The sequence below is a fragment of the Brassica oleracea genome, unplaced genomic scaffold, assembly GCF_000695525.1.
Source record: "Brassica oleracea var. oleracea cultivar TO1000 unplaced genomic scaffold, BOL UnpScaffold00667, whole genome shotgun sequence".
In the NCBI taxonomy this organism is placed as follows: domain Eukaryota; kingdom Viridiplantae; phylum Streptophyta; class Magnoliopsida; order Brassicales; family Brassicaceae; genus Brassica; species Brassica oleracea.
The window spans coordinates 125,437-150,453 of record NW_013617432.1 but is presented as its reverse complement, the minus strand read 5'-3'; the positions used below and the strand labels follow the sequence as shown (position 1 = coordinate 150,453).

The window sequence follows — 25,017 nt, the reverse complement described above, 5'->3', positions numbered from 1 at the left end:
CAACTCGGCCTAAAACAACTCGGCCAATAGATTAGATTATAGATCAGATCAAACTAAGGATTTTGTGAATATAAATGCAAAAAAAAAGACACAAGAGAAAAAGCATTCGAAAATTAGAGAGAAGACAGACGGGTAGAAGTAGGTTTATCCTTGATTATTTGTTTTTACTGGAAACCTTGTTATTTTCTCTTGCTTTTCGACCAAACTCTTTTGTAACTCATCACCTACTTAATCAATAAAACGTCTTTCAAATAACCCATCATCGTGTTTGCATATGAAACTTATGTGAATCCAGATACTTCCATGTCTAGGAACTGCCCATGCCTTAACTGCCTCCTACACAATTTCATTGGTTTGGTGTATGTTCGTTAAAACGTATTGCAAGTTTTTATATCTTTGTCTCACTCTTATATTGCAAAATTTAGGAAGCTTTTGTATGTGTTTTTGAAGTATGCATCAGTATTTAACAAAGGTGGGATGCATCCAATACCTTCAACTGTTGAGGCTGCTTCAGTGATGATGAGTTCCACAATTTCACTTGATGACTCATCTCTCCCTGATTTGTATCATTTTCTTCCAAGGCCGTCGCCTTGCCATGCTGAGGTAGTTCCGTTTTGCTAAGGCCTCGAGTCATTCAAGTGAAGTATCAGACCTCTTAAGAGGTGATACTGAAATGAGATCTGAAGTTTTAGGTGGTGTAAAGCAAAGAAAGTCTTCGAAGGTGGTTCTAAAAATGCGTATTCGAAAGATTCACCCACCAATGAAACATCGAAAATGATCCTAGAGAAAGAGCTTTCTTATGCAGATTCAGATGATGAGGATATTTTCCTAACCTGCCTTGATGGTAAAATTAAAAATAACTCTTTGAATCAGTTTGTATACATCTCTTTATGCTTATTACCACATCAGTAAGAGTGGGTTAGGTTGCTAGTCTGAGCAATTAGGCCACTAAGAGAACTCTAGTGAATTTTGAAGCAGAGGATTAGGTTGCTTGTGAAGCAAACTTTGAGTGTGGATTTTTAGTAACCTTGCATTTGCAGTTTACACACCAGAGAATCCAATGATAATTTACCAAGTGTTCTCACCATTTCCAGCTTAGCTGTATTTATGTAAATTATGAATGTATGGAGAGAAGTGAAACATGTCATGTCTGTGGAAAGGTAACTTGTTGCTTTCGACAATGTTTCAACACTTGGTAATTCCATCAATATCCTTCATAGACACTAAAATGTAGAATCTAATTGTTGCATGTGATGGCATATGATGAAATTGGCTAGGGGAAGAAGAAAAGGCAGTGAGTCTTTGCATAATTCAGAGACAAATCACTTGTACATGAAATCTTCTATGAAATTTTGAATATCCAGATGCCGTTACAGTAAATATGAGAAAGTGTGATTTCTCTTAAATTTATTGACATTATCTTTTTACATTTATCTGCAACAAGATTATTTGAGTTGAAACAAAAAATTGAATTTCTCAACAATATCTTACGGAGGACATGATTTCTTGTAGACCTTACTAGAAGATGATCTTTTGCATTTCAGAAGTCAGAGCAAGAAGAAGTAGAATGTTATTTAAAAGTACCTTTAAATGTTGTTTAGACAAAACCATCAAAGACCAAACATGTATTCATTATTACATTAAGCTCTTGAAAAGTTGGAACTCAGAAGCTCAAACTACAGACAGAGCATACATAATCTCCACTTCTTTTTTTTTTCACATAATCTCCACTTAAGTTAACTGTTTTAGGTTTTAAGAAGAAGCTGCTTCAAACGCACTCTGGAATGTCTCAGGCGGCTGTGCACCGCTCAGTTTCACCTTCCCGTTGATCTGAACAAAAAATTCTAACGTAAAGAAGCAAGACTTAAGAGTAAGGATATATTAAAAATGGCGTCTGTTTCACTGTAAGCTTCACCATGATCTAATTTGTATAGTGGTAATTCAATCCACAGCACATAAACTTACAGTGTAATGTGGAACCCCAGTGATATTCTGCGAATACATCTCCAGCTCTTCTTTTACCTTCATTACAGAAATGAACAACACATACCAGTTAATATTATCCACTAGAAGAACCAATAATGGTCACATGATTTGGCATAAATACACCTCTGTGGTTCCATTGCTGGGATCTGAGAGGAATACTTCTGCTCCGTCTATGCCAAGCTTTTTAGCCGTCTCAGCCAGAAACTCCCTGCATTCATCCACAAGATTCACATCTTACCAATTCTTCTACTTAAATCTAACTCATCATAAGCACAAAATCAAGAACTCAGCAAACAGTTTCACAGAGTGACAAAACCAACAAATTATGTAGTATACCTGTCCCCTATGTACTTTCCCTGCGTGAAGTAACCAAGACACAACTCTTCAACAAGGCTATGTTGTTTATCAGGCGCTTGTTTCCCCGTATAATTTATGAGTCTATGACTATCCAGAGTGTTCCCTCTGTTTATATCACCAAAACTTTTATAATAAAAAAAATAAAACAGAAGAAATCTCTTCTTGTTTAGAGAAGATAACTTTTGGTGCTTACGTGAGACCGGATGTGTCATACTCTAACCCAATACCTTTGAAGATCTGTAGTGAAACAAAGATTTATCTCAAGATTCTGTCAACAAGAACATAAGCTCTCTAAAATTATTAGTGAGTAAAAAAAAAACCTCAGACATTCTTCTGAACATTGCTTCAACTCTGCTTCCAAACTTTTGTCGATAAAATTCTTTCTTGTTCACACCTTCTTTGGGTGCAGATGCATCGAGGAAAAAAGGATGCCATCGGATCTACATTATCTTTCAGATATGAGCACTTTCATCGTTTGTGTAAAAATATATTATAGAGAGAGAGTTTAACCTCAAAGTTGTATTGATCTTTAGATGCATCAATGGCTTTGTCAAGATTCTTCTTTCCCACAAAGCACCACGGACACACCGTATCCGAGCTTATATCAATTTCGATGAGCTTTTTTGAAAAGTTTCTGCTTGCAGACTCGGCCATTTTTTTTTGCTAACAAATTTCATTCAAAACTCAGAAATCAAATTTGATAATTTCAAGAATAAATTAAACACATAAACTGAAACATAAAAATACATAAATCGATCTTTCATTTGGATGAACATTTTATTTGGACTTTTTGGCTTCAGTTCTTTTTTTGGATGAACATTTTCAGGTTAGAATCTCTCACGGTGAGAACGATCCACTCCAAATTATACAAATCTAAGCATTTCTATCACGTGTATCATATGATCAAAAGGTAAATTTCTGGGTTTACCTGGAAACGATTGGAGGAAGATGATTGTGATCGTCTATGGGAGAAACAACTCGAAAGATCATATAATATACAATATACATACAAAGATAATGACTTTTCACCAACCATGCTGGAGTTTCCCACATTTCTTTTTTTTTTTTATAAATTTTTTATATTAAATATTTTTGTTCTTTTTATCCATATGTTGCATAAAGCCCGAAATCACTAAACATTAAAAAAGCCTACAAACCCACAAGAGAGACCTGTATGTTGAAAGTAAACTCGAAGTTCCAAGCTAATCTAAAGATATTTAAAATAGGAAATAAATCTTATTTTGAACATTTCTAAAAGCCCACTTATTTTAAAATTTGGCAAAATTTTAAATATAAGGTTTGAGGATGTTTTTCTCCAAAAGCAAAATCTTATATTGAACTTTAAAACTTTTGTATTTTACATAATTGTTCTTATGTTTAATGAAACTTAATTAACTGAAAACGTAAATCTTTTACAACTATAAAATATACAATAAAAGTATTAGAAACACAATTAATAAATAAAATATTATATTACACTATAGTAAAATATTGCATGCAAATATAAACATACAAAATAGTTCATTAAATATTAATAAATTACATAATTATTCATTATAATTATCTCTATAATGATTTCATATATGATCAATTAAGGTATTTTTGAAGTGATAAATGACTTTTTTTTATTTTTTATTTGTAGGCTAAGAGCTAAAAAGTTTTGAAAACAAACATTCTTATTTATTGTCATTTCAATTTGTAAAACTGACGTCAATTTTTGCATCTCTAATTGTGTGTTGATATCACAGGCTTATCTTCAATAAACATGTTATTCATAATAATGCACACTGTTATTATATCATTTATTAACATTATTTAATCTTTGTATAGTATTTGTTATATTAATAATTAAATATTTTGTATTAAAAAGGACTAAAATGATTAAATAAGAAAATTATTAATATTATTTTAAAATTGCACAAGTAAAAGGACTAGAAAAGTAAGGAGCCTCAGATATAAAGTTTTGTACAGTGAAATTTTATATTTGAACTTTCACTGTGCAAAACCTTAAAATTTAAAGTTTAAGGTTGCTTTCGGAATGCACAAAACCTTATATTTAAAATTATAAGGGGTTTTTTGAAGATTCTCATAAGAGTTATCTAAATAAGTTAATTTTAAAGAGATTAGGAGTTTCATTTCTCTATATGTATAAGGAGATGTCAACTAGTAACATAACTTATTAGTTTAGAGATTGATTTGTGAGAACTTAAGTTTTGAGCGATTTTTTTAAGTTAATAAAAAAGAGTTTTCTTACGATCTTTGAGTTTCTATTCTTGTGTTAAACAATAATTGGTATTAGAGCAAAACTAAAATCGAGAAGCCCTAATAAGTTATGTTACAATCATACCGACGAGAGTAAAAAAAGGAGGACTTTCTTCGATAACTTTTCCCATGTTAAACACAACAAACTATACGGTGTGGGGTATACAAATGAAAATTCTTTTTTGTGTATACAAAGTATGGGATATCATCAAAACTATATAAATTAATAATGTTGAGACTATGATAATTTATTAATTTATTGAGTCATTAAGTTGAAGAAATTTTTTATTTTAGACTATATTTTAAAAAATATTTTTATCTAAAAGAAGGAAAAATATTTTATTTCATAGTATTATATATTAGTCAAAATGCTTTAGATTTGAATTTCATATATTTTTATGAGATTATATGATAGTATGTTAAAAGCTGTCAAAAAAAAAAAAAATGATAGTATGTTAAATATATATGAAAGTATACAAATGAGTTTTTATATGTAACTCAATAAAGTAACACTAAAATTAGGAGTGGACGTTCGGGTATCCATTCGGGTTCGGTTCGGGTCTATTCGGGTTTTCGGGTTCAAAGATTTCAGCTCCATTCGGGTATTTCTAAATTTTGGTTCCGGTTCAGTTCGGATCTTTGCGGGTTCGGTTCGGGTTTGGATAACCCATTTAAATTATTTTAAAATTTTTAAAATAAATTATATACTATAAATTTCTCAAAATCTATAAACGAAGAATATATTACGTATAAATTTTAATAGCATATGTCAAAGTACCTAAAATTAACATATAAACTAGATCTCGATCCGCGCAACCGCGCGGGTTTTTGTTTTCATTTATTTTTATATAAATATTTTGTTTTCAATTCTAAATTGGTATATATAATAATATATATGTGTCTATCAATTTTTAAAACATAATAAGTTTACTGTATATTTTTTTCATTGAATAGATTGTTTCAAACTTTCACATGTATTTGTATCTTCTTCTACATATATATTTTCGGATTATTTTTTCATTATTAAAATTGTAACTATATATATAAAGATTAGTAAAATATTGTTTTATTGTCATATTCAAATATATTGTAACATTTCACAAATTTAGAAAGTTTTTAAAAAATTAAACTTTTCGCTTTATAGATTTATATTATCGAGTAAATAATTAAACGTTTAGTTTTTGTTTAATTTTTAAAATAAACTATATAGTTTAAAATTCGTTTTCATAGGTTTAAGGTAATTAAGATTAATCATTGTTAGATAATATGATTTTTTTATTTAAAAAAAGTCTTTATAATTTTAAAAGTTAACATCGACAAATATTTAAATATTTAGCATATAGAAGTATAGTATTACAACATTAAACGATATCTATTTAATTTATATTATCTATAAATCTAATGGATCATCTATTGTTTAAATCAAATTATTGATAGCCCAATAAAAATTTATGGTAGACCCAATATTTAAAGAATTTTTTACATTTAGAGACACTTTCCCACATTCAAATTACACTTTCCCACATTCAAATTACACTACAAGACACTTATTATTTGAGACACACTTTCTTTGGTCAAAAAGATTCTTATGACCCTAAACTAAACCTCTCTCCTCTTCTTATTTCATTTTATTATTTTTTATTCTACTTTATTTTTTTTATTTACTTTTATCTCAAATTCTAAAATATATTAAACAAAAATAATTGTCATAATAAACTATATATAAAATTCTAGATCCATTTTCATATATATATTATATATATATTAATGTTTAAACAAAACTAAATGTGGATGTGGACACCAAAGCGTGGATAACATAATTATAAATTAGTTGTGTACATGGACATCTTAACAGAATTATAAACTAGTTGTGGACATGGACAATATTTCTTCGATTTCATTCATCATCTCGGGATCTAAATTCAACTCTAATCAAATTTACATCCATCCACATCATGGCAAAGCGCAAATTCCTTAGATCGGAAATCTCTGACATGCAAGATCTATTAATCTCCGACATAAGGTAAACGATTCTTCGATTTTTCTCTCCGCTCATATTCACAATATCATATTTTTCTCATCTTGATTGAAGTTTAATTGCAAATAATTTATCAATTGGGCTGAAGAAGCCAAGTGCTTGTGTTGGAGATAATAGAGTTCGTGTCCACGTTTTATGGTATAATTTCAGTAACATGAGTCCATGTCCACATATTGTTGTATAGTTTCATGGAATCAAAACATAGAGTTTGTCCACGTTATCTACTATAAACACATTAACATCACATGTCTACACATTACTCATCACTCATCCGCACATCACCCGTCCACAAATCACCCAACCACGCATCACTCGTCCACAAATCACCCTTCCACAAGTGTCGTTTTTATTAAGGGCAAAATTATCCACAGTCTGTCGCTGGCCCACAACAAAGTGTGTCACATGTAAGAAGTGTCTATGAGTGTAATAGAAAGTCAAAAAGTGTACCTTAGTTTAATCAACTCATATTTAAATGATAAGATTAGATATTAAATGTAACATGACTTTTTAGGAATAGGTCCATTAGGTCAATTTTTAAAAAAATCACAAATGAATCATGGTTGTGACTTCTGCTTTAATATATAAGATTGATTTGATTTGAATATTTGGATTGAGAATCAATAGTTATTTTAAATATTGTTGGTGTTTTGAGTGTACTTTAGCTATTTTAGACATGTACTTTTGACTATATGTATATATTTATAAGTATTTTGGACAACTTAAAAGTATCTTATATATTTGATGTTCTTAATATATATTAAATCTGAAAATAATTAATATATATAGGTATATAAATCAATTTCGAATATAATCGGGTACCTGAAATACTTCGGTTTGGATCGGGTACGGTTTCGGTTCTCTAAATACCAAAATTTTGAACCCATTCGGATATTTAATCAATTTCGGTTCGGTTCGGTTCGATACTACTTTTTCGGATCGGGTTCGGTTCGATACTACTTTTTCGGATCGGGTTCGGTTCCGTTTTTCGGATTTGATTTTTTTCCCAGCCCTAACTAAAATATTGATATGGAAAAATAAAAATTAGAGATACAATTCATTTTGAAGACTAATAAAAAATAAAATTCTTTATATATAAAATTTATATATATCGTTGTTATTAATTTATGATTTCAATATGACTATATATTTAGTTAGGAGTTTTCTAAATATTATTATCTTAATATCTTATAGAATTATATCATACTTTAAACACTCCCAACTTGGAACAAAAAGAATTTATAAATTTATGGTATTTATTAATTTATGCGTGGGTGAAAGCATTTTGTGACAAGTTGGTATTAGCTTGATGTGGTGGGACTGTTGGTTATGTTCGGTTCTTGCTGTCATGGTATCTTCGTCTCAACCTAACTCGTTATTTGGGTTCGTCTTTGTGGTTTGTGTTCGATGTGAAGGTATCTACTACATCTTTCCTTGGTCTTCTGTGGATATGGAATATGGTTTCTAGACGAAGCAGTTGACATGTTCTTCAGTTCTTCTCTTGTGAGGAGGTGGGCAGTCTTTGTTATGTAGGTCACTTTGTTGTCTTGCGAGTGTCCGCGTGTAAGAGCTGATGGTCTTCTTTGACGTTTTATCAAGTGGCGTTTCAAGTTCTTTGGCCTTGTACTTTAGATTTGGTGAGGGATTTCGGTCATGCAAGTTTTGGATGGATAGTAGCTGCTGGAGTTGTTGTAGATTTGACCTTGCGATTGTTTCTGATGTTGATGTTCTAGTTTGGCTTGGTGATGTTCCCTTCAGGGTTGGGATCGCTCAATACTTTTGCTCCTTAGTTCAGCTTTAGTGTTACATTGTTCTATGGAAAGGTGGTGAGTAATTATTGGATCATCAGTTCCAGCTCTAGCTCCATTGTCTCTCTATATATTACTTGTCTACTGTTTTAAAATCTATCGGTTTTTTTGGTTAGTATCATGTCTCCCTCTTTTGGGCTATTGTCTCTGGAGATTTATTCATGTTCCGCCGATTCATGTATTTCACCTTGTATCTTTTCAATGAATGAAATAAATTTTCGAGTTAAAAAAAGTTTATAGATTTTTTATTGTACTTTTGGAACAATACTTAGGTTTACTCCCTATAGTGAATGTTTAAATTTACCTCATCTTTTATAACCAACCAAAGTTTTATGTAAGATTAGTTAAAAAAAGTAATAAAATTTTAAAATAAATGGCTGGAAAAAACAATGTCGGCGTTAGTGCCATCTGCAAAACCCGAAACTGTAAAACTCTAAAATCTAAACCTTAAACCCTAAACTTTAAACCCTAAATCCTAAATCCTAAATCCTAAACCCTAAACTCTAAACACTAAACCCAAAACTCTAAACCATAAACCTTAAACCATAAATCAGAAGCTCTAAACTCTAAATCTTAAATCCTAAATTCTAAATCCAAAATTTTAAACCATAAACTCCAACCCTAATCAAGTGTTTTGGGTTTATGATTTAGGGTAGTGTTTAGGGTTTAGAGTTTAAGATTTAGGTTTAGGATTTGGAGTTTGAAGTTTAGGTTTTAGGTTTAGGATTTAGATTTTAGATTTTTAAAGTTTCGGGTTTTGCAGACGGTGTTAATGTCTGTGTTGTTTTTTTAGCTATTTATTTTTTTGTTTTATTACCATATTTAACTAATTGTACATGGTACTTTAGTTGGTTATAAAAAGTAAAGTAAATTTAACCATTCAACAAAAGGGTAAACCTAAGTATTATTCGTACTTTTATTGTAATTTTATGTTATATATATAATAGATGTAAAAACGGTTTCAAAATACGTGTTTGGATTGAAAACTGATATATCAAATTGGTTCTACTAATAAAATATAAAAGTTAAAACAATATTTAATTCTATGGTTTTCAACAAAACCAAATCAAAACCAACTTTCATTTTTTTTTGAACTGATTCTCAACCAACTTTCATCTTAGTTACATTTTGTTTTTGTTTCTCCTTTTCGGTTGCAGTTTTTTTTACCAACCCTAGTTAAGCGTTGAAACATTGAATACCAACCCTACGGAAAGTAGTGGCTGATCTCCTACGAAACGTAATGGCTGATCTTCTATAGAGAAATCAAATGTACGAGTTGTTTAAAAAAAAGAGAAATCAAATGTACGATACCATCCTTCGGTTAATATTTTATATGTTTCTTTTTCCTTTTTCTAAAATACCTCGATTGTCCAGTAAGATTCATTTCAGGATACCTTCTCGTAGGATATAGACTTGAGCAGTCAATGTACTCATCTATAAAATTAAGCTCAGTGTCTTATTATTAGCAGCTTACCTCTCCACAGAAATCTAATTCAAAAAGTATCTGCCGATGAGGAGTCTTATATTTCTCGCAATTTTATCTCTCTTGGCTTTAACCTTTCCCGTATCCATTGCTTCTGAACCAAGCCCCGTTCAAGACTTTTGTGTCGGCGTAAACACCCCATCCGATGGTGGTATGTACATTTTCTCCTAATCGTTTATACGCCCACCTTTCATTGGTTTCTCATTCTTATACTGTTTTGTTATTTGGTTATTATGTTCAGTGTTTGTTAACGGAAAGTTTTGCAAAGACCCAAAGCTCGCCACAGTAGACGACTTTTTTTTCACAGGGCTTGACAGGCAAAGAATCGCAACTAATGCGGTCGGAACAAATGTGACACCTGTCTTTGCTGATAACCTTCCTGGGCTCAACACCCTTGGAATAGCATTTGCTCGTGTAGATTATGCACCAAACGGGCTGATCCCACCTCATACCCATCCACGTGCTAGCGAGTTCTTGATTGTCCAAGAAGGATCGCTTTACGCGGGGTTTGTCTCGTCAGATCAAGACGGAAATCGTCTATTCTCCAAAATACTCAACAAGGGTGATCTAATTGTGTTTCCAGTAGGACTCATCCATTTCCATGTCAATGTGGGACGAGGCCCAGCAGTTGCATTCACTGCTTTTAATAGCCAAAACCCAGGTCTCATCACTATTGCTAAAACCGTGTTTGGGTCTAACCCGCGGATAAACCCAAATGCTCTTGCAAAAGCATTCCAGTTGGATCCTAGGATTGTCATGAGCCTACAGACCAAATTCTGATCATGGAATGAAAAATATTGAGCTTTTAACTGCTTTCGCTTTCTTTCCGTTGTCTGAATAAGGATCATGTATTCCATCACTGCATCAATGAAGTGACATAAAGTCATAATGTAATGCTTACAAAACTACGTCTCCTGTCCACTTCACGTGTCTTAATTTCCTATCTATCAAGATATGTAAAGAATGAAAACAAAAACGAAACAATTTTTTTTTTTTTTTTTGGTGTTAAACAAAATTTTTTTTTTTTAATGTTAAAAAGAAAATTCGTTTTTAATTTTAATAAACAAAAAATTTTTTTTTTTTTTTTGGTGTTAAACACAATTTTTTTTTTTTAATGTTAAAAAGAAAATTCGTTTTTAATTTTAATAAACAAATTGTTTCCCACTTTTGAAAAAAAGGAACTAAAATAGGCCGCGCTCGGTTTTATAAATTCTTAGTTAGACCAAAATAATCTTTAATTTATATTGGAGTGATTAACACCACACATCATAATCATAGTTTGATTTTGATGACAACGTGTTAGATCCTTGTAGCAAACCACATCATCTTTTCGTTTTTAATAGTTAAATACATATAAATTAAACATTACATAATTCCATTACATATATATGTTTATAAAACAAAAATATTACCAAGATTTATTTATATTATTAGAAATTAGTTTGTATCCGTTCTTTAAATTTCAAACTATGACATGCCAAAAACTGGCATATAGTATGTTTGGAAAATGAATATTATATTTCTTTACAACTGATCAGTACAATCTAAATTAGTAGTTATCATTCGATATAGAACAAGTTATTGTTTCATTACAAGTGTATTTTTCTTCTTCAAAATAATATTTTCATACTGAGTTTATATAAATAGGATTCAAAGCTTATGCTTGAACCAGAATCAAATGTTTTTGGTTTACTAATATACTAAAATTTGATCTTTTACTCCTGCAAACTAACAATGATGTAATACTTAAAATTCAATTCCAGATGATTGTTTCACACTGTTTCTATGATAACAATATTAATCGAAGGCAAAAGAATAGCTTTCGATGGTAACAAGTGTAACAAAACAGAATCGTAAAGATGATTTAAATTTAATTAGATTAATAAGGAGCTAAGTTTAGGAAATATAACAATCAAAAAACAAATATCTATTTAATGAACAAATCAAAACAAATATCTAACTCGAACAACATAGCAAGATCGATAGTGGCATCTCTTCTTTTATCAAGAAATCCTAATATCGAAACTTTCATTTAAATCAGAAAAGATTAAAAACATTAATGATCAGATTCAATAAGTTCACAATTTGCCTTAACTTTTAATTCGCTGGTGAAGGACAAATAATCCATTCATGTTATTTTTAACAACCTAAAGCATTTCTAGTGAATAGATTAAACCTAGAAACATGTACCAAATGATCAGTTAAATATAAGATTTTAGTTAAACAATTATGAAGACAATCAAAATTTCAATACTTGTTTTTGTTCAGCTCATGGATCTACGAACTCCTAGCATCCTAGACCTAACAAATCGACTACTCAATCATGAGCAGAGAAAACACAGAGATGAGAGAGAGAAAACACAGAGATGAGAGATGAAAACATGATGATCGATCGCAAAAGAATACAAAAAGGATTCATAATCTTCTCAAGACTATTTACACCATTTTGCCTTCAATCTTGCAAATCGTTAGCTCTCTTCCTCTCCAGGTCTAGGTAAAAATGAGATAGTCTGAATATAAATAAATAAATGATATATTGCAGTGTTTGTAGCAGCTATAGGTGAAAAGTGAGGATCATTAGGTAAAATTCCAAAATATTTGAAAACTTTTTAAAAAATCTGGGTTGCGGGAGCGTTTTCTCCTTTAGTAAAAATGGGTGCTCCATTGTTGAGCAACTGCTAAGCAAGGAAACTCTTTAAGTGCACTCAGTTCAGCTTGTTTTTCTCCAAGTCATCCTCATTCCATCCAAAGCCTACTGCAGACATGTAATGACTCAAAAGAACTAAAAGACTCGACAAACAAAGACTCGAAAACACTTTTAGAAAACATATTAAAATGTGTCAAAAATATGTCACAACAATTCTCCAAGACTTAGATCCTTGTTTGACCTCAAAAAAAAATCAGAACCTAAATTTTCAAATTTTCAGCAACCCATACTCTAACCACCAATTGCAGACTCACACAAGTAATAAAACCAAAAACCCCACTGGCGTCTTTTCAAACCTGCTCCATACTTGTCATCTCAAACATGCAAAAGCCATATTTTCAAGATAAAACTCCTTACATTCATTTAAAAGTAGCATAAGCATCTCATTAGAGGCATCATTCGAGGTAGACGACGTAGGTAATAAACATGCTAGTGTTATGGATGGAGTTACAAGTGATTAAGGTTTCCATTTCAATGTTGAAGATGCATGATATCACACAAAATTGTAAGAGAGGTAAGATCCATTTATGTCCACAGCTTCTACTTGTTCTCCTTGCTCTTTTTCCTCACTTCTCGAACTCATTTCCTTACTTATTGTACCAAAAAAAACCGATTATTCTACTATTTCTTCCCCTTCTCCATCATCTTTCTTTTCTGATTTTCTTTTTGATGATAATGTGATGAAGAAGGAGGTAATGTGCATCACTGTTGTGCTCCTATTGTTTCTGATTTTACTGTTTTCTTTTTCTCCACTCATCTTTCATGTTGACAATGCCAGGAGCAGTCGCTTTGTTTTGGACCACTTGCTCACTTTTTTGAACAATTATATTGCAGCAAAAATGAGTGAGAGGCAACAACTATCATTTCCTTTCCAACCCTTTTGTACATATATGCACATATAAAACTGGAAACATAATAAATGAAGGTAGAACATAGATGAGGGTTCAAAGTGGGGACTAACTAAAGATAAGGTAGCCTTCCATAATCAACAAAAGTGGTAAAAAAAGTTTTGAATGTAATTTGGCTTTCCTTATCGAATACCCATAACAAATTAATTATTATAGGTTATAGTATGTCACTACTATATCCATTCAAAAGGAAAATATATTTAGGATCATCTTTGAAAACTCAGTTCATAAGCTCCTTAAACTTGAGTAAACTCATCAACAATAAAAAAATCACTAAACATTTTTAAAATCCACAATCTAGGCCTGTGTATTTGGGTCCTCGGGCCGGGTTTTCCCGGGTCCGGGTCTTGGAGATTTAGACCCAAATAGGTACTTATAAAAAATCAGGTCGGTTCCAGGTCGGTTCTTGTTGGATCCGGATCGGTTCAGGTCCACTTTTAACGTACCCGTTAATACCCGATTTTTTGCCGGTTCTTTATTGTGTCAGGTCGGTTCCATGTATTTCGGGTCCATGTCCGGGTAAATGTCACATTTTTGGGGCGGGTTCCTGATATTTCGGGTCGGGTCTACATATTCTCGGGTCTAAAATATGTATTTCGGGTCCACTTGTACCCATGATACCCGAACATCAAACCTGTAATTCTGAAAACCTGCAATAACCATAAGTACAAAATACAATACACAAACCCTGCAGTAGTGCAATAACCATAACCATAACCATAACTAATAAACATAAAAGTAAAACCTGATGAAAGTTGCCATTCAAAAACAAAAACAAAAACAGAGATCATTACTCTCAAGTCTCAAAGTATCAAAGATAAAACAACATATAAGAGATCATCAATTCAAAATCAGAGATAAAACAACAGAGAAGATAAAATCCAGCTTGCAATTGAATTTCCATAATACTAACTGCATCTCCAAGTGGAGCAAGTCCAACGTCCAAGACTCCAAAAAATACCAGCACAAAACACTTACTACTTCTGCTTGAAGATAGGTTCAAATTCTACAAAATAAAAATGGAAGAAGTCAAGGATAGTAATCCAAAGTAAAATGCATAAAGTAAATAAGGCTATTAGACTTGATTACCTCTCGTAAGCTCATCTTGATTTCTCTAACTCATAAAGCATTTGTTCCTTCCTTATGACTCATTTTCCTTTGAATTTAATCACACATTTGAACCACTGCTCTGGTGCACATCAAGACTTCTATCATAAAATGTGTCAAGTAGCTTCTGTTTAGGTCTAAGACACCGACACGCCCACTTGTGCTGAAGGCTAACTCGAAAGTTACTAAAGACACTTGCATTGCAAGTACATCTCTTGCTACTCTTGAGAGAACTGGAAACTTAGAACTGGAAACTTAGAACTCTTAACCTTCCACCATGAGAGTATATCATGCTTAGTACCATCAATTAAATTTGGATACTCCACACTCCAAGTTTTCACTTATCCCACTGTTAACCTTCCACCACGAGAGTACATCATTTACTTTAGACAAATATAGTGGGATAAGTTAAAACTTAATATCTCACTATCCCCTTAAAAAATAAGTTTCATTCACGGGAAGCAAGCTTCCAATTCCGAGGACAAAAACAAAAGATTCGTAAGGTGGAGGTAAAACGACCATATAAACACTTTATTGAAAGTTTGAGACCTATGTTTTTTTTTTTTTGCTTGACTTCAAAGTCAGTCAACGACTGACTCGTAGACTCACTCACCACCCATAAACAAAACTTATCTTATTCTTCCTGATTCTCAATCTCTCCGTAATTCTCATTTTTCAAATCCAATGATTTCTCACGCTTTGTTAATTTTATCAGTTCTCTTTTCCTCCACCGTACCAGGACAAGGAGCAACGGCGGCTTACGTTCCCATCGATCTCTTTCTCTTCAACTGCGGCGCAAACTCCGACGTCAGCGACAGTGGCCGGAACTGGACAGCGGAGAATCGGAAAACTCTGCCGTCGAACTCAGGCGACGCGTCTTTCTCTTCAGATGCATCGTTCCAAGAATCTGGGGTTCCTCTGGTTCCATACAAGACGGCTCGAATTTTCCGATCTGATTTCACTTACAGTTTTCCAGTCTCTCCCGGCTGGAAATTTCTCCGGTTATACTTTTACCCGACCCGTTACGGATCCGGTTTCGACGCCGTCAATTCCTTCTTCTCCGTCAACGTCAACGGTTTCACTCTCTTGAAGAACTTCAGCGCTGATTTAACGGTAAAAGCTTCCAAACCGGAATCAAAATCATTAATCAAGGAGTTTATCGTTCCGGTTTACCAGACGCTAAATCTCACCTTCACGCCGTCTAAGTCGTTAGCGTTTGTCAACGGAATCGAGATTGTGTCCATGCCTGATCGGTTTTACTCAAAGGGAGGATTTGACGACGTGATAACTAACGTTGGTAGCAGCAACGTAGACTTCATTATAGACAACACGACGGCTTTCGAGACCGTTTACCGGTTAAACGTTGGAGGACAAGAGGTCGACGGTGACACCACGGGTATGTTACGACGATGGCTTTCCGATGATGAGTCCATACTCAGTGAGAATTCAGGAATCAAACCGGAGGTAGAGGGTGTCGCTATAAACTACACGGAGAAAACTCCGGCTTACGTTGCGCCTGAAGACGTGTACAAGACGTCTCGTTCAATGGGGAACATAGATAACCCTAAGCTCAACTTGAATTTCAACTTAACGTGGCTCTTCATGGTCGATGCCGGGTTTACCTACCTAGTTAGGCTTCATTTCTGTGAGACTCTACCGGATTTGACCGGACCGGGCCAACGAATCTTCTCTATCTTCATCAATAGTCAGATGGCTAAACCTGAAACCGACGTGATATACTTGAGTGGTGGTTCTCGGAAACCGATGTATCTAGATTTCATTGTATATGTTGGTGACGAGAGTGGTAAGAGCCGTGATCTACGACTTGACTTGCATCCTTTTAACGAAGTTCTTCCAAAGTATTATGATGCAATTCTGAATGGTGTAGAGATTCTCAAGCTTAATGTTTCTGACGGTAATCTCTCTGGCCCAAATCCTTTTCCTACACCAAACTCTATACCGCAAGATGTCGGAAATGACAAAGGCATGTCACATGTTTTGGTAATAATAGCACTTGGAGTTGTTGGTTCTGTCGTTGTGCTAGCAATGTTTGTAGTTGTTGTTGTTCTTATCATAAAAAGGAGAAAGAAGAAGAAGAAGACAAATGAGTTGAACGTAGATACCAAGAGCAAGCCTAAGGACCCGTGGACTCATCTTCCGCTTGTTACCGGGTCCTCGCATACCAGATCAGCCACATCTCTCCCGTCAGATCTCTGCCGTAGATTCACAATCGAGGAAATCAAATCCGCCACAAACAATTTCGAGAAAGAGCTAATCGTTGGAGTAGGCGGGTTCGGTCCCGTTTACAAAGGAAGAATCGATGGTGGAACCACGCTTGTGGCTGTTAAACGGTTAGAAATATCATCAAACCAAGGTGCTAAAGAGTTTGACACAGAGCTGGAGATGCTCACAATGCTCCGTCACATACATCTCGTTTCCTTAATAGGATTTTGCGAAGATGAGAATGAGATGGTTCTTGTCTACGAGTATATGCCACATGGCACACTTAGAGACCATCTCTACAAGAGAAACAAGGCTTTTGATCCTCCATTATCGTGGACACGGAGGTTAGAGATATGCATCGGAGCGGCTCGTGGACTACAGTATCTTCATACAGGCGCGAAGCACATGATCATACATAGAGACATCAAAACAACCAACATACTTCTTGATGAGAACTACATAGCTAAAGTCTCTGACTTTGGGTTATCAAAAGTGGGTCCTACTAGTGCCTCTCAAACCCACGTCTCGACCGTAGTTAAAGGTTCGTTTGGTTACTTGGACCCTGAGTATTACCGCCGTCAAGTTTTGACGGAAAAATCCGACGTGTACTCCTTTGGAGTTGTTCTGTTCGAAGTTCTATGTTGTAGACCGGTCAAACTAGAAAATGTCCCACGAGAAGAAGCAGATTTGGTCCGATGGGTGAAGTCAAATTACAAAAACGGGACCGCTGATCAGATCGTCGACGCAGATCTGACGGCTGATATTACTCCTGTATCACTGGAGAAGTTCTGTGAGATTGCCGTGAGATGTGTTCAAGATCGTGGTACCGAACGGCCACCGATGAACGACGTCGTCTGGGCGCTTGAGTTTGCGCTTCAGCTTCACGAGACTGCTACGAATAAGAATGGCGTTGACTCTCTGGATCTGCCGACACGTGGTGAGGTAGGTACGACGACTGAAGGAGAAGATGACTTGTTTAGTAGGACTACAGGACACGTGTCGAAATCTACTACGACCAACGATGATTCTGCTCGTCTTGCTCGTGATGAGAAGAGCGGATCGAGTTGGGGAGTATTTTCGGAGATCAAAGAACCTAAAGCACGGTAGATTTGTTGAATATGTAACATGTACGTAATTGTTGAAACAAAACGTTATAATTTAAGTTTGTCTCGTAACTATATTAATGTTTTGTTATGAATTATTCGCATATTAGTCCACTAATCACCTAAACATTATTCGAGAATCCCTTAGATATTAGTTGAAAAGTAATTTGACATGTGATAACCACATTGATTTTGAAAAAAAAAATGATCGCATGACATACAGTAGAACCTCTATATATTAATAATCGATAAATTAATAATTTCTACAAATTAATAAATTTTGCTGGTCTCAACTTGGACCGATTCAAAATTTGACACAAATCGATAAAAAAATAAGATAATATTTTTTTATAAAATTCTATTTAAATATATGAGCCCATTAAAATTATAAATTAATAATTTATATTTATACATATTTTATATAAGTAAAAATCTATTATTATATTATTTGTTTTATATTTACAATGGAATTATCTTAATATTTTTTAATACTTAATATATTTTGATGAGATTTAGTAATATTAAATCTAAAACCACATTTAAATTCTATGAAATAAATATTATATACACTAAATAATATATTAAAACTAATATAAATTTCAAAAATAAAATTTAGTGTCTATACACTGAAATCAAATATTTTTCTTATCTTAGAATAAATATATCTTAAAATAAAAAATCTAAATAAGGATAATTTTGTAAATTAATATCTCTATAAATTAATAAAATTTCAAAGTCTCAACATTATTAATTTATAAAGGTTCTACTGTACTAACAATGATGACATGATTTGAAACTAATTGTGACATGCACATTTATATTTAATGTTTTTTTTTATATTTTTGATAAGTTTTAATATGGTAATAACTCATAAATCATCATTAATATAATAATAAATAACAAAATAGTAGAAATATAACTATAATAACATTTTACAATTTTTGAAATATGATTTTATCATATTTTTAGTTTTATAATTTTATTACAAAAAAATTATCTTCAAGAATTTATGCAGTTTAAAAAATATAATTTCTAATCCCATTACCGATAGTTTTTTTTAATATCTACAAGAAATATATTATTATTTAGATTTATGTTTCGATAATTATATACCTAACAAAATATTTTTTAGTTTTTTAAAGTTTGATTTAGTATAACCAAAAGAAAGAGATAAAAAACATTTCCAAAAATATAATTTTAAATATATACATATATCTTATTAAATATAAATTTAAAGAAAAAAAAAACTTATTTTATCTTAAGTTTTACATATAATTAAATTAAAATTTTTAATTGAAATATTGTAAGCAAAAATAAAATAACAACATTTTATTTTTAAATATAGAACTTTTATTTCTGCACATGGTGTAGGAAAATACCTTGTATACTGTATTTAATAGGTTACATAATCAAACATAACTAAAGCCATTAAAAATAAATAAACCAAATTAACAGAATTAATAAGGAAACACCAAAGTTATTAAAGTAAAAAATAATGAATTCGTATTAAGTACAGTTTTGATTTTGAACTCGGTCTTCCTCGGATTCAAAAGGGTTTCGAATCTATTTTTGTAGTGGTTGATCGGTTCTCTAAGATGGCCCATTGCATTCCATTCCATGTAAGAAGACCACGGACGCAGTAACAGTAGCTGTACTTTTCTTTCGAGAAATATACAGGTTGCATGGATTACCCACGTCGTTAGTCTCCGATCGCAATACACGGTTCTTGAGTCATTTTTGGCGTTCTCTTTGGAAAAATACTTGGCACCAGTTTGGATATGAGTTCGGCATATCATCCTCAGTTCGATGGTCAAACGGAGGTCACCAACCGTTCGCTTGGTAATTTGTTGCGTTGTTTGGTTGGCGACAATCTCAAGATGTGGGACAGTAAACTGGATCAGGCCGAATTTACGTATAATCACGTTTTAAATAGGAGCACGGGTTATTGTCCTTTTCAGGTGGTTTACGGCCTCATTCCTCGTGGTCCACTCGATTTGGCAACAGTGCCCGACCAGACGCGTTTTCATGGCGAGGCCATCGACTTTGTGTCTCAGATTCAACAGGTTCATCATCTTGCTCATGATAACCTTGACGCCTCTACTTCTAAGTACAAAACCGCAGCTGATCGAAAACGTCGCGAGCTCATATTTTCTCCAGGTGACCTTGTATGGGTGGTTCTTACTCGTGATCGTCTTCCTGCCAGTGAGTATAATAAACTCAAATCTCGCAAGATTGGTCCTATCGAAATTCTGGAACGAATTAATCCAAATGCATATCGCCTTCGGCTTCCTCAACATCTTCGCACATCAGACGTCTTCAGCGTGAAACATCTTTCTCCTTATCATGGCGACAATTATGATCCGGATTCGTGGTCGAATCCTTCTCACCAGGGGAGACCTGATGTAGCGCAAGTCGTGATCATGGATGATCACAACTCCAAGACTAATTAGGATTATTTCCTTTTCGACATATCGGCTTTGTTTTCCTTTTATTTCATAAGTATTATTTCCTTTAGGTTAAGGTTTTCCAAATCCTTTAGGTATTATGATTTCTAGCTAATATAAATAGAGAAGCTAACAATAGATGTAAGCTACGCTTTGATTAATAAGAATTATTGAGTTTTGGTTTTAAAGAGCTTTCGAAGCACTGCGAAGAGTATTCGCGCCCTTATCTTCCTGTTTTCGAATTTACTTCGAGAACACGTTACTTGTTTGAAGATCAAACGCCTTGATCTCTCAAACCCTAGCTTCCGCTCTCTATCAGCAGATCAGAGAACACTCCTCTCAACCTCACACATCTCCTTCATCTTAGAAATATTCAGCTGCCAGATATTTTCTTCGTGAGATTTCAGCCCGGAAGTCCTGAATGGACTGATCCCGTTGGACCAGATCGTCTTCCAAACTAGGAAAATATTTGAGTATTAATTCGTTGATCATGTCGATCCTTCCAGCAGCTTGAGAGACCAGTAGGACGTTCTCTTGAACGAAGTTTGAATCAACCAGAGCCCACTTGACCTTCTCAAACCGGAACCGATACTTCTTGAAGGAAGATCAGAGAACCCTCCTCTCAACCTCACACATATCCTTCATCTTAGAAATATTCACCTGCCAGATATTTTCTGCGTGGGATTTCAATTCCAGATGGAGATGATCTCGGCGCTTACAGCTCTCTCGCGGGGCATCACCTAGATGTTTCCTAAGCTCAACTTCTCTAATCATGGCTGTTTCTTTGGATCTCACCAACGAGTCCTGTGTTTCTTTCAACTGAGCACGGAGCGCGGCATCCAAGACCTCCAGTTCGTTGATGCATTCATCCTGGTCTCCAACCTTTCCTTTAACCCTTCCAAGCTGGCATTCCATTTCAGTAAAGCGATGGAGATTGCCTCATGGCATTTTCCATGTTCCGTCGTCAGCACAATGTGATTGTCAATGGTACATTTCTCAGGATTGGGATCTTCTCGTTACAAGAAAATAATTGTATTGTGACAGATTGTTTTGTCACCGTGAACACAATTTTGTAACAATATAATCATTGTGACAAGTTATAAACCGTCACAAATTTTTTTCGTAACAAAAACGTCATAGTTTGTGAAATTTTTTTGTAACTGGTATGTCAATAACAGTGACGAAAATTAAAAGTAACAATACCCTTACAATTACTCAGAAAAACATAGTCTAGACGATTAGAATGTCCCAATTCTGTAGCTCACTACAACGAAAGTTTAGTAATACATTATTGTCACATGGGCGATGGAGAGTATGTTACATCATTCAATTTGTGATAATTTTGGAATGGACTGTAGGTAGTTATAACACTTTGATTAATGAACCTCGTATATGGCTAAACTTTTCAACAGAGCTAGAAGATATAAATACTCTTCAAAGGCATCTCCAAGCATTCAATATATCCTTCATTCCTCGAGGGCAAAATGCTATTTCAGATTCTCTATCTAGAACTGGACGATCTTTACATAGGGAAGTTTATTTTGTTGGTTTTTTATTCCAGTCTCGATTTTCAGACCACCTTTAGTTTTAGTAATAGAAAGACAATTTGATGCGAAAAAATATAAATCATCACCAATCTGTCACACTAATAAATTTGACTATTACAATTATTAGTTACGTCAACACTCGTTATTACTAAAACTCCAGTCACATCACAGTATTGTCTTAAACATCTTCTAGTTTCTCGTCTACATAATGTCATTATTTTGTAATTTGTACTGAATTATGGTTACAAATATTCTTAGCCTCCTCTGTCAGCTAAATAGCCACTAATATTGAATATAGTTTAGAAGTCTTATAACATTTTAGGTATTTTTATTATTTATGCAAGTTTTCACAAGTATAAAATTGACACGCATGAACATACATCATAATCATCAGATTAAAGCCATGTTAAAATATTAACCAAAAAAATAAAATCAAAGCAAAGAAAATAACGAAGAAGAAGATCCCAAAAGCCGATGAAAACAATTGTAGAGATTCATTTAAAGCATATCTTATTCTCTCCATAGTTGTCTAGTCAATAGAAATCGTTGTGTTACAAGAAAAGAATCATGATCTCATAAACTGAGCAATTACATAGCTCGTATTGTCATCATCACCCTCTCCAAATTATGCATTGTTCTTTTCTTCAGGAAACAATAGACTGGGAATGCAGTCATGTCTCCTACAAAAGCAGACTCGCAATTGGAAGCCACATGTACAATTTGTTGGTTGTAAATTGTAATTGAGTTTAGTTAAAGGATGCTTGTGTTATGGATTGTGACTTTTGGTTAACTAGATTTATTTAAGAGTTCTAAAGAGAAATTGAGACAACTCTTCATTTGTAATAACACAACTCTTCACTGAAGAGATGCGTAGAAAAGATGCAATCAAGGCCGGCTAGAACAAATAGTGCACCAGCAAATTTTAATAACATAAAGGGTCCATATATTTTTTTTTAATAACAAAGGCCCAGATTTTTATATTTGATACTTTAGTGTTAATTTTTGACAATAATTTAGTGACATAGTAATCTAAGTATTTAAAAGCTAAAAATTGAAAATGAAAATAATAAATTTGGTTACTTTGTTTAATATTTTAATAATATTTTAATAATATTTTAATTATAATATCATAATTAATTAATTAAGAGGTTTAATTAATGTTTTTGCCCAGGGGCCTTCATAACCTTTAGCCGGCCCTGGATGCAATGAAGAGATGCAAATTTTCACTGTGTAATGTTTCATTTTCGATTTAAACCTTTGTTGTTATGTTGTTAAACAAGTTAAGATTTCTATTTTATTAATAAAAAATGAAGTTCTGATTCCTTTAGTTTGCAATGAACACAATCATATAGATTATGACATAAAATCATTTGTTCTCTCTTTAAAAGATTCATCTCTTACTCTTTGTTTTATTCTAGAAACTACAGTTTCTTTTACATGGTATCAGAGGGTTATTGATTCAAGGACCAACTAAAGCACAAAAACTGTTAAGTATTTGCAAAAAAAGATTCATGGAAAAATTGAAACGATAGAAACAACAATGCAATAAGTGATTCTCATATTTGATGGCAAAAAGTATGATTTCAGACGAATTAAAAAGACAACAATTTTAAAAACTCAAAAACTGTGACAGTGGTGGAGAATGGAGTTTTAAACCAACCAGCACAAACAGAGGAAACTCCTAGAGTGTTGCAGCTGAGAAATCAATGGGAAGAAGCATCATCAAAAGATATGATGGCACTACAAGTTCTTCAAACTGTTGTGTCTGATGATATATTCTCTCGCATAGCACCATTGGTTTGGTTACTTCAAAAGAAAGAAGAGAAAGGGTACATTGATGGCTAGGATTTCTAATTTCTTTGGAACTCTAAAGGGTTTTGCACTGGATTTTTGATGGGAAATAAGAAAGAAATTAGCTTTCTATTTATAAAAAATGAGTGAAATCTTTAGGTTTAACCCTAACAAAATTTTAACCCGCGCTTTGAAAGCGCGGAATATTTTATGATGAAAAATTTCATCCATAACTTTAAAAATATTTTGTTAATTTGTATAAATTTTGCTTATTTAAAATATTTTTACATTAAATTAGCGTTTTTTTAAATATGACCTAAACATGCTCTCAAACCAGTTAATATGGTATTCCGATGTGTAATTCAGTTTTGGGTTTTAAAAATATTCATATCTAAAAACCCAATAAAACCCTTAAAATCACTGAAAACTGAGACTAACCGCCCGAACCGATGGATGATTGATATGTAGTCAATTTTGATTTAAATTTTTTATAGTTTCACCTTTTAATCCAAATATTAAAGTTCATTTTTCAATTTTATGAAATTAAAATGTTTTTACAAAAAATTGATAGAGAAAATGATAAATATAAAACAATTAAGAACTATAGAAAAGTCTTGATCATATTAGTCTCATAAATATAATTTGGAAACATGCGTAATTTTATTGCTTTTGATTTTGTTTTTGGAAAGATATGATGCAAATATTTAGTAAACACAATATTTTAAAAAGGACCATAAATATAATAGTGGCACAACCTGTAATATTATTATAAAACTAAGGGGATGTTAAAAAGAATATTTCAGGTTTAATAGAATACTAGAATTTAATCTGTACGTCCGTGCAAGTATTTATATTTATTTAATATACACCATATTTGTTTTACCTGAATAATAGTCAATAAAGTAACAATAATCATATAAAAATTGTAAACTCATTCATTTATAAACACAATAATTATATAATTTCCATTTGTTAATATAATTTATATGTTTAAAATTTTCATTTTATTTCTTGTTTATTGTATACTAATAAAGCAAAAAAAAAAAGATATACTATTTTTTTATTTTTATGTGAGTAAATTTTTTTTTCATTTGTAAATAACTAAATCTGCCATATATAAGCAAATGAACAACAATATGGATCAATATTTTATATGATTGTAGTATATTGTGTTAGCACATTAACTATTTCAAATAATCAAATAAATAAATATTTTTTAAAAGATAAGTGGATAGTTTTCATTTAATTATATATAT

General features: G+C 32.7%; 3 protein-coding genes and 1 pseudogene across 3 annotated transcripts; 3 read left to right on the top strand and 1 right to left on the bottom strand.

The window, feature by feature from the left end:
* Positions 1 to 255: 255 nt before the first annotated feature.
* On the top strand, positions 256 to 1,277 carry LOC106319863 (annotated as a pseudogene).
* A 291-nt stretch (positions 1,278 to 1,568) lies between these two features.
* Positions 1,569 to 3,373, bottom strand: LOC106319864 (uncharacterized protein YwbO). Its single transcript, XM_013758265.1, has 8 exons — positions 3,272 to 3,373; positions 2,854 to 3,006; positions 2,664 to 2,783; positions 2,537 to 2,580; positions 2,323 to 2,448; positions 2,110 to 2,194; positions 1,966 to 2,022; positions 1,569 to 1,830 (listed from the first exon to the last, which is right to left on the bottom strand). The coding sequence occupies exons 2-8, from the start codon at positions 2,995 to 2,997 to the stop codon at positions 1,753 to 1,755; spliced, it is 654 nt and encodes a 217-aa protein (XP_013613719.1). The 5' UTR covers positions 2,998 to 3,006; positions 3,272 to 3,373; the 3' UTR covers positions 1,569 to 1,752.
* A 6,386-nt stretch (positions 3,374 to 9,759) lies between these two features.
* On the top strand, positions 9,760 to 10,839 carry LOC106319866 (germin-like protein subfamily 1 member 11). The gene is made up of 2 exons (XM_013758267.1): positions 9,760 to 10,082; positions 10,173 to 10,839. The coding sequence occupies exons 1-2, from the start codon at positions 9,959 to 9,961 to the stop codon at positions 10,709 to 10,711; spliced, it is 663 nt and encodes a 220-aa protein (XP_013613721.1). The 5' UTR covers positions 9,760 to 9,958; the 3' UTR covers positions 10,712 to 10,839.
* A 4,369-nt stretch (positions 10,840 to 15,208) lies between these two features.
* Positions 15,209 to 18,052, top strand: LOC106319867 (putative receptor-like protein kinase At5g39000). Its single transcript, XM_013758268.1, has one exon. It carries the CDS (start codon positions 15,338 to 15,340, stop codon positions 17,981 to 17,983), a length of 2,646 nt encoding a protein of 881 aa, XP_013613722.1. The 5' UTR covers positions 15,209 to 15,337; the 3' UTR covers positions 17,984 to 18,052.
* The last annotated feature ends 6,965 nt before the right edge of the window (positions 18,053 to 25,017 follow it).